Here is a 14,619-nt window from a genome sequence, read left to right as displayed (position 1 = left end):
AATAATAAAAAGCTTCACCACAACACTAACGCTAAAAGCTGTGTATTTCATTCTCTAATGTTGTTATGTAAACCGTGATTACAACGTAAGTGGACTGGATTATTTGAATGCCCGTGTAGTCTCATTCACAACTTCCGATTTGATGCATTACGAATTTAAAAGGGGCAGCGAATGCAACATTAACTGCAGTTACGGTAACCGGCTCGTCGTCGACACGAGAAAACGTTTTTTTTTCTAGTTTGGTCGCTATGGAAGAAGCTCAGCTAACGGGAGAAGGGCAGGACAGGCTGCTACTACTGTACAAACCGAAGCGAGAGACGGACGGTCGGTCAGTGAGTGGCACACGGTGGACGGACAGGGCGGGGTCTCATTGGATATGAATTATGACACGTTCATGTGCTGTCACAATGCTCGGACTAATGTAAATTATGTACATGAATGCGACGGAAGTTGACGCCAAAGAGTGTTTAGCCTTCATAAAAAGGGTTTACCTCAACACTGACGATAAAAGCTGTGTGTTTCATTCTCTAATGTTGTTATTTAAGCCGTGATTACAACGTTATTGCATATTTTACGTAAGTAGACTGAATTATTTGAATGCCCGTATTATAGTCCCATTCACAACTTCCGATTTGATGCATTACGAGTTTAAATGTGACAGTGAATGCATCATAAACTGCAGTTACATTACTTTGTTATCAAGCTCAAAACAGGCTCCTTTTAAGAGTAGGTCATTGAGAAAAATATGTTTGTCCCTGGCCTGATGACCCGGTTGGATATTCTCCCTCAAATTTAAACAGTTAATCTTGTACAATTTACCGTGAAGTTTTGTATTTGTTGTCAAGTCAGTTAGCACAGTTTGTTTGTAACATGTCTTCTGGTGCCACCTAATGGGATAAAAACTATAACTTATCACCAACTCAAACAGTGATGTGAGATTTGAGGACCTCACTCTTGTGGAAGAAGTAGTCATATCCTTAAATATAAAAATAGTCTGCTGCAAGTGAATGTCCTGTATTCGTGTTAAGTAAAGTGAAAGTAGCAGAATCCAAATTGACTTAAAGTGTCAAGTGTATAAAGTTGTCAGTGTTATATCCTGATATATAATGATCATTACAGGATCATAGTGATACTAATCTTCTCTGTTAATAGCCTAAAATTACATTTTTGGACTTACTCTGTTGTTTATGATAATAATAATGGGAATTCATTCAAAAAAGGACTTAAAACAGAAAATATTTCCTACTGTAAGTTTATGGAGTGTCAACTGGAAATACTCAAGTACAATTTACTCAACTTTGTCCAAATACATTCAGTCACTTTTACAAGTTAGCACAGTAATATAATAAATCAAATATAGGATTCTGTTTATGTGCTCTGTCTTATTAGATGATGTTTGCTTCATGGTGAAATGTTAGTTTAAAGGCCCTGCAGCAGAGATAGAGTTGAGCTTAGTTTAATTAGCCACTGTGTTAACTAATGAGTGTTTCTGAGAGTGCTGTCTCTGTATCTGTCTTTATCACTTTCACATGCGCACAAACAGGGTGGACTGCTGTCACACTACAGTCCAACAGAGGGCAAAGTGCAAGCCGTAACACTATAGTTTATCTTGCTCTCCCTCTCCCTCTCTCTCTTTCTGTTCCTCCCTCCCCCCCTTTTCAAGTCTCCACCTCGCTTTCTTCACCAGTCACACACAGACTTTCACTCATCAGGCTTCACAGTGCTTCTTGTTTATTCCATCAACAGCCGAGGTAAGAGCTTTTCTCTTGTGTCTTGATAAGATAATACCTTTTTCTCCCCCTTGTGAGGGGTGACGTTTGAATGAATGATAATCTGCTCTCACCACAGCTTCTCTGCCTTTTCAGCACAGCTAATCCAAACTGTACTAATTAACACATGCAGTTTGTTTTTTTTCTTGTTCCTTGCTGGCAAATGGTGCTGGTCCACATTTGACTCCCCAGCCACCACTTTCAGTAAATGATGGGCAGAATGATCAGTCTCATGGGGTGGAGTTGGGGGTTACCAGTGAAAGATTTATCCCTGCAGATGCACAGAAGAGGTTGGGGGGTATATGGGATTAGCCCCCTGACACATTAAGACACTGAACCCCAGGAGACGTGTTTCCACTGGGATTCAGTCCATTCTAAGAGGTCATTTAATCCTAAATAAAGTCTTAAAAGCTTACGTTTCTTGGGACAAGTGAAAAGCCATGCCAGTGGGGGTGTGATAATTACACTTGTTACCAATGCAAATGAACTTCCTGAGAAAAAAAATTCCCTTGGATGAAGTGACATGATTTTGATAGTAATTAGATTGAGGACAAAGTGATTGAGATATCCTCGCAAACAGAAAGAGGAAGAAAATGAAATTAGCTCACCCTGCTGGCGGATTTAATTCAATGTCTTCATGATAAAATAAAATTGTGTAACTCAATAAGGAGGATCAGATGGGCTGAAGGGGGGATTAGTTTACCGTCCTGATAAAAAGCACTCAGGGAAAGAAATGAAAAGACAGGGATCTAAATGGAGATGACAGGATAGGACACTGGAGGATGAAAAGCAAAACAATGGTTGGTCACAGTGAGCTGATGCTGTCAATTTCACTTTTGTTTTTTTGCACAAACACTTTCAATTTCAAACGATCTGTCAGATGAATTAAGCGCAGAATGACGGCTCTATCCCTGCTGCGTTTTAAGATGCCAGAGGATGTTTTTCCACTGCCAATTTGTGCCTGAAGCAGAGTAGAGAAAGAAACAAAGATGGCTAATCCATTTTGGAATGCCTTCCTTTAAAATGGGAAATAGAGACTATAATTAGATGTGGCTACTTTAGGCTGCAGGACTTCGCTTAGCAGCTCTCCCTATAGCAACGTTGTGTGTGTGTGTATGTATCTATGTGGTGAAGTCGCACACTTCCGTTTGTTTTGGTTCCTCAGGCGGAGCGCTGACAAATTTAGATTGCAGCAGCCTAAAAATGCTGGGAAAAAGAGAACCAGAGCAGAAATACATAATTGGAGAGTAGTCGCTCATTAAGATTGTTTGCCCAACCCTGTCAACTGTGTCAGCAAGGACACACTCAGAAACAGAGCCAGAGGAGTGAGCACATGTTTGTATAGAAATGTACATTTTTTCACACATGTGCCAGAATAAGCCAGGGCTCCAGATGTGTCCGAGCCACCACCACATAGGCAGTCAGAATATACAGTATATTGATTGTGGTGCCTCGGTGGTATAAGGGAACTGTAGAGTCCTGGGTTCAGCTTGTTTGGCCCCGTCAACCTCGGGTGGGAAGCTGGTGAGGGATCAGCAGTGTGAGTCTTTAACTTGAATTGGTGATACAAAATAGACAAAGTGGTACCAATGAGCCGCTGTACTCCGACATGAACAATTCATTCTGTTTTAGTCATTTTTCTATGTTGAATGTATTATTTTGATTTATCGACAAAAAACCTAATAATTTGAATTTGAATTCAGTTACCTAAAGCTCTTATATTGTATCAAAGGTAGATGTTCATGTCCTCTTTTATTATATGTAGCTACTCTATCAATACTATGAATGTATCAAAGTACACAGAGAATGGTAAACTACCTGTATAAACTGAGCCTTCAAAACAGCCGTCAGGACTTCCTGTGACTTTGTGATGTCACAACAAAGCAGCCACCCACCGATAAAATGGTACAGGATTTGGCTTCTCAAAGTGTTTTTACTGGGAATCTGCTTAATTTTTAATTGGTCAATCTCAAAACAGCCAATCAAGAGGAGCCGGTCACAGCTTCCTTTCCTCTGATTGGCTCACTGGCCTGTCGTGTAAAAGATGGGCCAGTGGAGGATACAGTGAAATAAATAAGAAAATTCATGATAAAATCAGTTGAAAACCCGTCCATGATTAATATAAGACAAATATCTACTGAGAAATCGCTGTGTCTTCAAACCACTCCATGATATGTGGTTAATAAGTACTGTAAGAAAAGGATAAAGGCATGAAACAGAGAGAAGATTTGACTGAACTAGACTGTAACAAAACAGAAAGAATAAAACATTTTGATTGTTTTGAATGAAACTTTGAACCTAAGCTTTTCTTTTCTTTTCTTTTCTTTTTTAACTATGATTCATAGTCAGCAGACTGAAACAGAAAGCTGTGATGGGGTAAAACCCAAAGTGCAGAATGTTGTCATTCATGCTGCAGTGGTTCCCACTGGGTTGTTTCTGTGTGTTGCTCTGGTCAGAATGGTTGTATCACTGTTTACTCTGCTGTGGTCACATGGTCGGGGTGAAGGCGAGGTTAGCCACCACTCTTTGTACGCTCTTCTCTGCTCCACTGTCTGCTGAGCTGCCTCCCACAGACATGCACTAACATGCATGTAATTGCCCTGGTCCATATGCACTCACATAGAGTCCAGATACCACAGAATTATCCGCTGTATGGTTTACGGAGGAGTGTGGGAGGAAATCATTCTTTAGGATCTCAGATTAGATTCTGAGAAAGAACGAGACAAGCTGCTCATACTGAAACGTAGAAAGATCAACAAAAAGAAAACATTTGCAGACACATTTTCATCTCAACTTGGATTCATGAGGTCAAAATGGTTGGCAATCCACTTTCCACTATTATTACTCAATTAAAGGGTTAACTGTGTTTTATTTGAAGTGTTGATCCATAAGAAGATACAGTGTAATTTTGGTTTTAAGGATCAAAAAAACCATCTCAGAGTAGTTTTTCCATCTCCTCTCTTATGGAGCTCTAGTAACAACAGGTCAGTGTCAGCCAATCAGAATAGAGGAGGGTCTTAGGCTCTCTTCTGGTTGGCTGAATATTTTCTGAATGTTCTGAACGGTAAATTAGCCAAAATACATAGGTATCAGGTAAACACTAATAATAAACCGAATCCTGCAAGTGTTGGATCCAAGTGGGTGGGGCTGCAAGTGATGACTGCTTTGTTGTGACATCATAAAGTCACAGGAAGTACTGACAGCTGTTTTTAAGGCTCAGTTTCTGAATATAGAATGTGTACTTTTTTTTTGTTAATGATGTTTTGATACTTTCACAGTATCAATACAGAAACTTTAATCACACTAGACATGGACATCTACCTTTATATATTTGTAATTGGAAGGACTTTAGGGTGTGGTGGAAAATCCTCCTTCCCCGTTTCTAAAAGATCAATGGTTACGGGTTACTATGGTACCAGCAAATGGGGATCCTTAATAAACAATTAAACAATGGTTAAACATTGGAGAGGGCACTCTAAAAGGCAGGATAAGAAACTATAAAGTTTTGTAGGCCTATAATTAATAACATCTTGCAGTATAATGCATTTCCTGTTTCTAATACAGAACCATTACAGTTTAAACTCAAAGTAACCCCACAAAAAAACACTGTAGTCATATGATTGAAATACTTTTGCCAAGTTCATGATGTTCCTTGTCCAGTTTAAAGGTTTCGTGTTGATGAGTAATGAGGTTGTGATCTGGTAGCCTATCTCTTCTTCTCTGACTCATCATCGCCTCTCCCGTGGTCATGAGCTGAGTGAGGGGTTCCAGTCACTAAGCATTTGGTTCAGTTCCTCTCTCTCTTTTTTTTTTTTGGCCTTGACTCCACTTTGTTTTAGCAGCACATCCAGTAAAAGGATTTTGGGATTAAAAACGCTGACCGCATTTGAACCCAGATATCGCTGTCTGGGCCAAAAACGAGTTCCAGCTGATACGGCACAAGCTCAGATAAATGCTCCGCAAACAGCTGCTGAAAATTCTCACTTCCCTAAATTTTCCATGACTGTCAGTGTCACACATTGGATTTCACTTCTTTTGTCTTTACAGGTGTCTCCAGATGTTAGTCAGTCATGGAGGAGCCACGGCAAATCGATCTGATCTACATCACTGAACGGATCATCACCATATTGTGTCCTCTGGAGTGTCCGCAGGAGAGCTACCTGCAAAACCTGCAGGAGGTTATACTCATGCTGCAGTCGAAGCATGGACACAACTACATGGTGAGCAGAGGGAGGGGTGGTGGCTGGGACAGAAAGTAGGCTACAAATGTTGTGAAAATGTCACTTGAGCAAAAGCAAACCTGGATTACAACAGGAGCTCCAAAATCCCAGGGTCCCCAAACGCCTCAATGTTACAACATAACATTCAGGTTCAGATATCTTCCATCCTGCATTTACCCAAATTAATTAATTTTGTCAACAACAAACCTATTGAAATTTATACCAATTTAAACTGTGAGAAATAACAAATATTCACATTTTAGCAGCTGATAGGCTTCAGTTTTCTGACTGAAGATTAATCAGTTGATGAATTTGTCACATCAGCCAGGATACTGTCATGGGATTATTGCAGGCCCAATAACAGATGTTGGCTCTGGGGGCCGTCGAGAGGTTAATCCATCTGTGCAAAAGTACCAGAAAGTAACAGTACTCAATGTGCAGAAGAATGAATATTTCATCATTGGTTACTTTAGGATTGCAGGATATTTAATTTCATCTTGAGTTCCTTTTCCTTCCTCTTGCTAATTGTGTTTCCTCTCCGACAGCTCATCAACCTCTCGCAGAAGAACGACGCTCTCACACGAATGAACCACAAGGTACTGTAATCAATGACGGCTCCTCACATGGTTTACGTTACAGCAGTAAATACTACAGTATGTGGTGGTGATATGAAGTGTGTGTGACCCGTTCTGTCAGGTTCTGGACACAGGCTGGGTGAATCACTTGGCTCCAAACTTGGACCAGATCGTTAGTGTGTGCACGACCATGGAGAACTGGCTGCAGACGAACCAGAAGCATGTCCTGGTGTTGCACTGCAGGGTATAAACTCCTCTGATTCCTCTGCACACACAGATTGTTGACATGCTGTTTAAAATGAATCCACGTGCTGCTGCAGGTGAGCTCCTATGATAAAGTTTTACAATATTTGTCCTGATCCTGTGTCCGTCCTCCCACAGGGAGGGAGAGGACGGCTCGGAGTCCTGGTGGCTTCTTATATCCACTTCAGCAACATGTCAGCCAGGTAACACCGATGTCAGGGTGAATTTTGTTTAAATATTATTAGGGATATACTGTACTAACAATTACTAATTGCCACTAAACCCAAAGTGCAGCAGAGGCTCAAAACTAAAGGAAAATGTTTGATCTGACCTTGGTGTCACACATTTTCAAACAAGTAAGGATGCCAAGGTCATCACAGTTCATCTTTTGGCAAACATGAATGTGTTAGGCTATCAAATATTTAACTCAGAGCCAGATGGGACTAAAAAGACAGAAGATTTAATGGAAATCAATACAGTTGTTGTCTAAAGAAAAGTGCTCCACTGTGGCTAAAATATTGCAAATCTAGAAAACAAAAATCCTACCTTTAAAAAATACCAAATCCAATAAGAAATTCAAATTGAAGGTAATATAAACAACAAATTAAGCCAAAGAGATTCTTCTAGCATCATGGATAAAAGGTGGGTATCATGTCATAAAAGAAAGCGTAGTGTCCTGTGGGTGTGTGAGGGCCCATCCCTCCGAGCCTTTCATCCACCGCCATTAGCTGGCCAAAGGAAGAAGAACCTTTTCTTCTTCTCCGCCTCAGGGTGTGGAAAACAATCACTGTCCTGAATCAATGTTTTATTTAAGTGAAACAGTAAAATTGATAACTCAGTATTGACGTTTAGTGTTGGACGTGTCTCCAGATCAAAGAGCGTTGACAGAACAATGGGCAATGAGTGAACAGAGGCCGATCCACTGTATGTCTCCACCAGGCAAAGGGCAGGACGAGTATAATGGAGAGACTTTGAACTGGTTATTTGATTTTCAGGCAGGGATCCTGTTGCTGTTTGACACCACTGACTTTATTTACACTTAATTTACATGTGTTTCCACATTGTGTGCAGCACAAAATGCTGCTAACTTCACTGGAAGGCATTTTTAAAGCAAACATTACGGTCTTTGGAGTTCACGTTGTTACGTAACTTCTGCTTTACAGTGTCCATACAGGCTATTTAAAGCACATCCTCCTTTTGCCACGTTTAATAAAGGGATGAAGTGAAAGGTCAGGCAGCTAAAAAAAAAAAAAATGCAGAAAGGAGGAAGATCAGGCTGATTTCCAATCTGCTGATGTGCACGTGTGTGCAGGCTCCCTGTTCATGGCCGCGCAGCAGTTGACTCACCGTTGAGAAATAGCTGATTATGACCATTGTTCCTCTTGCAGTCGTACTGTATTTGCCCTCGTGAGTGACTGTAAATCTGATCTGACTGCTTCTATTATCAGTTCACACATGTTTTGGTTTTATTTGTTCAGGTCTTTTATTTTAAAATACTTGAGAATACTCTGAGAATCCTTGTTGATAATTTTCATAGGGACAGTTTATCCAGTAGGAGGAGGTAGTCTGGGGACACACTGATTCTTAAAAGGCCTCACTGCTGCTGCTGAATGTTTTTAATCCCTTAAAGGGGATTTTACACATCAGAGTCTGTTTATTGGTCTTTGGGAGCAGCGCTGCATCTGTGAAGAAAAAAAGAGAAAAAGTAGTTGTATGAAGCCTTTTGTGGCTCCAGAGGGAGTGTGAGAGCGAGTTTGAGTGTGTGTGATGTTGTCTGATAAATATCTGGAGTCAGCGTCGGGTCTGAAGACTTCAAGTTAGGAAATTAAAAACAGAGCTTGTGTCTGTTCTTAAATGAAGCCGCAAATTCAAAATCAAGTTTTGCAGATGAGGAAACAATCGTACCATGGTAACACTAGAGAATGACTACACACTATTAATTTAGTTAAGCTTCATTAAATACTAAATTCACCATTTTATAAAGCGCTCTTCCCTCATTGATACTAATTAGTACATAATTTAAAAACACAGTTAACTCTGGTTTAGTAAAACCATCTATAAAATGTTTAATTATTGTGTGTCACACTGAATAAATGATGGATTCAGTATTAATTAAGCAAGTTTTGTATCAATTACAAGGAGATGTCAGTGGTTTCAATTATATCAGATGGATTTTCCTCAGTTGTCTCAGACATACAGGTGTTTATTTTCATTTTTTTTTGTCCATGTTTAGTTGCTGTTCTGCAGCTTTTGATTGTATCACATCATCTTCATCAGCAAAGTGACACATTTCAGAAATTTCCACGCTGCAGACAGTATTGCACTTGTTTTCTCTGTGATCTCAGAAGCAGAAGCACCTCACTGTATACAAATCAAACTGTTTACACGGACAATCTGTCTGAACATCCTCCTCTCCCTCAGTGCAGGCCTTTCTCTCGACCACTTTGCCATGAGGAGGTTCTACAACGACAAGCTGTCGGCCCTGATGACCCCCTCACAGAAACGGTAGGAACAGGAGCGCTGCAGGGTCGTAGGTCAGCAGCAGCTTAACCTTCGGCGTCTGATCTACGACGTAGACCCGGGGATCTGCAGGGGACAGTTGACCTCTGACTTGCAGGGTCACCATTCATCTGCTTTATCCTCTGCTGAAACAGTGAGTAGACTCAATGAAACCTCCACCGTTTTCATCTCTGCAGGTACATGTGGATGCTGGGCAGCATGTTAAAAGGAGGACTGAGGATGTGTCCGTCTCCATCTTTCCTCCTCTGTGTCGTTCTTCACGGTCTCCCCAGAATAAGACCAGATGGAGGTAAAGCAGCAGCAGCAGATTGAAGGGAAACAGATACGACATCATGCAGTACAATGCTCTTTTTTTTGTTTTTTAATCATGTCGTCGTCTTCTTCTCAGGATGTTGTCTCTTTCTGAGAGTCTACCAGAGCCTGCAGGCCGTCTGCACATCAGCAGTTTAGTAAGAAACCAACACAGTCTATTATATATTCATTCAGTATATATTAACCTCTAAACATACACTAACAGATGACCTGTGTTTGTCTCCATCACACAACAGCCACGTTAATGCAGCGCAGACAGACCGACTCTACTTTGTGCTGCAGCCGGCTCAGCTGCTCAAAGGAGACATCATGGTGAGTGAGGATGACTCTGAACTTTATTATGAGAAACCCTTCAACTGTTTCAAAAATCATTTATCATGACTGTTACATATTGTTGTTATTGTATTATTGTGTATTTTTTGTGCATGATGATGCGTGCTTGTGGTCTTGTGTTGTCTTCTGCTGCCGGTAACATTGTAATTTCCTGCAAAGGATTAATAAAGTATCTTTAACTTTAACTTTAACAACAGGGATCCAGTAGGGGGCGACCCTTCTTCTTGTGAATGAATGAAGAATATTTTACAGTTTTTATCCTTTTTAAGAAACTGAATGATTTCCTGGAAAGAACAGATCGAATTAAACTAAATAAATACTGTAAAATCTGATCTGTATTCCTCAGATCACACAAATGTGTACTAAAGTTAAAACAGAGGTCAATGAAATACAAAAGGAAATTCAACAATTTAACAAACTTAAGCATCAATAACAGACTTTATATCTGTCAGTTCTTACCTGAGCAAACACCATTCTTCCATTCTTTGTGATTTAAACTTCATATGGTTCAGCAGAGCATATTAAATTTATAAATAATTATATGTACTGTATAATTTGATTCTCTCAAGGACAATTCTTATAAGTCACTTAGATAAGGCAGTCCAATTAAAGTGGTTTTATTTTCTGTGTGTGTATAATGTCTGATATGTTTGAACCTACTCAAAATACAAATGACAAAACATATGTAAATCAATAACACAAAAAATAAACTAAATAAACTTAGCTGTTTTTCTGTTTTATAACACTGACGATGCAACATCGCCTGTCTGTCATGTAGTAGTTTATACATGTGTGTGTGTGTGTGTGTGTGTGTTTACTTTCTGACCGTAGGTGGTGTGTTACGATAAAAACAGCTGCTCATCCAGTCGTCAGGTCGTCTTCCGTCTCCAGTTTCACACCGGCCTCGTGCACGGACACACACTCACCTTCTCTAAGGCAGACCTTGACTGGGCCAGTGAAGGTAATTATGCCCTGCTGCCACACACACACACACACACACACACACACACACACACACACACACACACACACACACACACACACACACTATCTATACCCCACTGCTCCACTGCTCTATCAGTCTTAATCTGTGACTGATAAACCCGCCGGTCTCTCTCTGCTCACCTCCCCGCCTCCGCCAATGTAAACACCTGAACTGAACTGACCTTGGACCTGGTATCAGCTGTGCAGGTGTGAAGTGCACACAGGAACACAAGGTCCGCTAGAGTTACCTGTTCAGGTGTCCGTCTGATCTCTGTCTCTTACATAATGTTCCAGATCCTCGCTTCCCAGAAGATGGAAAAGTGGAGCTGCTGCTTTCTGACAGTCCAGAAAAGATCTCAGGTAGACAGACTAACACTCATAAAAGACTTTTTTATTTCTTATGTAGGCAAGGCAGGGTAATTTTATTTGTATAGCCCATTTTTACAATCAGTTTGTCTCAAAGGGCTTTACATTGCATCATAACAACATACATTGATGAAGCTTATAGCCACACAACACACACAATACACAATAAATATGAATGAGTTTGACCTGGTTTCTGCAGAGTCTAAACAAAACAAGTTTTATATTTCTACCGTGTTTTATTTGAAGTTTTGATCCATAAGAAGTTATTGTTGTGTTTTCAAGAACCAAAACCACCACAGTGAATCTCCACAGTTCCAAATAAATTGAACTTCCGGTAACACTTTACAATAAAGGTCCCTTAATTAACGTTAGTTAGTACATTATTAAGCATTACTGAACTGTTTACAGATATATTAACAATCATTATTATGTATTACTTAGGATTAGGAAACACATTAATTAATGTAGCCTATTAGTAAGCAGTTACCTGTAATTAATGTTTACTACTCAAAGTTAGTTAATAAATTATTAAGTAACAATAAAAGTTGAATAATGTAATTAGTTATCATTATGTATGCATTACTCAGCCTTAATTAACACATTAGTTTATATATTAATGCTTAATAATGTACTCAGTGTTACTGAACTTCCTATTCTGTCTGAAAGGTCACAACCTCTAAACCTGGTCTTGTTGACCTTGTGTCGACCTGATGCATAAAAATACCCAGACTCACTCACTCACACATGGTTTTGTCTACAAATTCCTCTTCATTGTTTCGCTCAACTGAAGCAGAGGAGACAGAAAATGACTCAGTTTAAAGTATGACACCCACACACCCACACACACACACTCTAGCACACACACACACACACACACACACACACACACACTCTAGCACACACACACACACACACACACACACACACACACACACCACTAATGAATGAAACATTTCATCATCAAGCCCAGCAGACACACACACTCTCTCCCAGGTGGGGGCAGCGTTGGACACCAGGAGAGCCGCCACACACACAACCAGCGCCCTCGCCTATCAACAGGAAGCAATACAAGGCGTTATCACACACACACATCTGACAGGAATTCAGATTGCAGATACAGTAGACAGGAGAGAACACATAGGCAGAACAAACACACACTACACACACAGACACACACACACACACAGACACACACACACTGACAGACAGGTATAAAGTGCAACAAAATTAAAGGCAAATTATGATTGAAAGCAAATTTACAGAATAAAATCTGGCGCTTAGATGTCGGCCAGTGTTATTGCTCATAGGTGTGTATGTATGTGTGTGGGTGTGTGGGTGTGTGTAGTGTGCGTGTGTGTCATGTTGCTGTTTAACTGACTCCTGATCAGCGCTGCCTCTGTGTCTGCCGGTCATTTCCATGTGCAGGCAGGGAGCTGTGGCACAACGGCGCCTCAGTCACGATGGACTATGACACCTTGGACCCTGTGGTGAGACGAGACTCCTTCCAGGACGCGTCGTCTCTGGAGACAGGTGGGACGCATTTTAATGTTTCCAATCAGGATTTCCTTTTCCCTTTTAAAACTCTCTCCTTAAGTTTCTTTCACTTTCTTTCCCCCGTCTTGTTGAATTCAACAGGATTTATGCAGGTTGACCTTTAGTGACCTCTAGTTACCTATGCGCCTGAAATTCTTTAAAGGGATACAGTAGTTCAACATTTTGGCAAATTTTCCCATTGCCATAATCCCTATAGTCATAGCATTAGGTTCTTTACCTTTATTTGTCGGTGCAAGCTATTTTTAGAACGGCGGAGCAGAGCCACAAGCTGCTCAGAGCTACGCTACAGAGGCTAATGGGATTTCTTGGTTTCCCTCATCAAACTCATCAAATACACAATCCAACAACTCCAAAACGCTCTGGTGGACAAATTGTGACCTGCACATTCACCACGCTATGAGATAATAACAGAACGTTACCAGACAGAGTTGTTTTAGAGGTAAATTCATGCAAAACCGCTGATGCACGTTGCCTTCAGGGACAGTTTTTCAGCAAGCAGTCTTTCCATTTTCCATCTTGTAACGTTCTGTTATTATCTCATAGTGTGGTGAATGTGCAGGTCACAACTTGTCCACCAGAGCATTTTGGAGTTGTTGGATTGTGTATTTGATGAGTTTGATGAGGGAAACCAAGAAATCCCATGAGCCTCCGTAGCGTAGCTCTAAGCAGCTCACGGCTCTGCACCTACTGCTATGACTAATGGGCCAATTTGCCAAAATGTTGAACTATCCCTTTAAAGCAGAGGCCAGATTCAGTTCAGGCCGACCTATAAACTGTTACGTTTCTCTACCCTCATGTGTCATGTGCTGTGGACTTCACATGCTGGTAACCTGCTGGTAGTTTTCCAAAGTATGCTGCTGCACACCTTCAGATGTCCTCATGTGTTTTTCCCGCCCTTTACACAACAATCGCTTATATGAAAGTGGATTAAGTGTGGATCAAACAGCAAACACCAAGTGTGTGTGTAAGCTGAAGTGTGTGAATGTACTATACAGATGGTATTCTCATTTTTCAAAACTTTTAAGACAAGATATGAATTGGTGCACGTGTGCTGATGAGATGTGGCTGAGAGCTCTGGAAAGGCTTCAGTAAGTGGAACTTGAGCAAAGATTGTATTTTTGATTGAACTAAACTAATTAAAGTTGACTAAAAAGTTGTACATGGACAACATTAATGTGCAGCTCATGTGATTATTATTTCTTCTCTTACTCTGACAATGACAATCCAAAGAATTACTGAGTAAAAACATACAGGCTCAGTAGGGTTTGATCTAAAAACACATTGAGAGTCTCTGATTTAACTGAGAGAATAACAAATATGCATGCATATGTGAGAAAAAAAAATCAATCTAGGCCTGTGTTACTGGTGGTTACCTAAAGGTGAGTGAAGCAGACGTGTAACTCTAAGGTCACTGTGCACCTGCAGGACAAATCTCCATTAACCATCACTGATTTGTCCTTGAGTGAGGTAGTTGACCTGAGGTGTCCATAGATACAACTACTGGTGAGTTCAGCTGAGGATGAACAACCAGGTCAACCTGAAAGCTGAAAAAAAATCACACATTTTTGAATAAATAAATAAGAGAAATGAGAAAAGTCTAATCTTAGCTCTAAAAATGCATGTTTTAGATAGCCATAAAACTGCTCCCGACGGGAACATGCATCAGCGGTTTTGCATGAATTTACCTCTAAAACAACTCTGTCTGGTAACGTTCTGTTATTATCTCATAGCGTGGTGAATGTG

The 14,619-nt window shown here is 40.4% G+C and overlaps 1 protein-coding gene across 2 annotated transcripts in view; it reads left to right on the top strand.

The window, feature by feature from the left end:
- The first annotated feature begins 1,663 nt into the window (after positions 1–1,663).
- The window catches only part of LOC146989132 (tensin-3-like), a 52,804-nt gene continuing 39,848 nt past the window's right edge, over positions 1,664–14,619 (top strand). Inside the window, exons 1-12 of one of the 2 annotated variants that reach the window (XM_085775103.1) lie at positions 1,664–1,751; positions 5,817–5,989; positions 6,535–6,585; positions 6,686–6,808; positions 6,946–7,010; positions 9,229–9,312; positions 9,504–9,616; positions 9,716–9,776; positions 9,876–9,951; positions 10,804–10,933; positions 11,251–11,316; positions 12,748–12,852. In XM_085775103.1, the coding sequence (XP_085631229.1) occupies positions 5,840–5,989; positions 6,535–6,585; positions 6,686–6,808; positions 6,946–7,010; positions 9,229–9,312; positions 9,504–9,616; positions 9,716–9,776; positions 9,876–9,951; positions 10,804–10,933; positions 11,251–11,316; positions 12,748–12,852 (1,024 nt within the window). In that variant the 5' untranslated portion in view covers positions 1,664–1,751; positions 5,817–5,839. Of the gene's footprint in view, positions 1,752–5,816; positions 5,990–6,534; positions 6,586–6,685; positions 6,809–6,945; positions 7,011–9,228; positions 9,313–9,503; positions 9,617–9,715; positions 9,777–9,875; positions 9,952–10,803; positions 10,934–11,250; positions 11,317–12,747; positions 12,853–14,619 lie in introns of those variants that run through there. The other variant, XM_085775105.1, reaches the window with a different exon arrangement.

This window comes from Trachurus japonicus, chromosome 4 (assembly GCF_045865225.1).
Source record: "Trachurus japonicus isolate A0001 chromosome 4, Traja_1.0".
Taxonomy (NCBI): Eukaryota; Metazoa; Chordata; class Actinopteri; order Carangiformes; family Carangidae; genus Trachurus; species Trachurus japonicus.
This window is presented reverse-complemented; position numbering and strand designations above follow the sequence as displayed.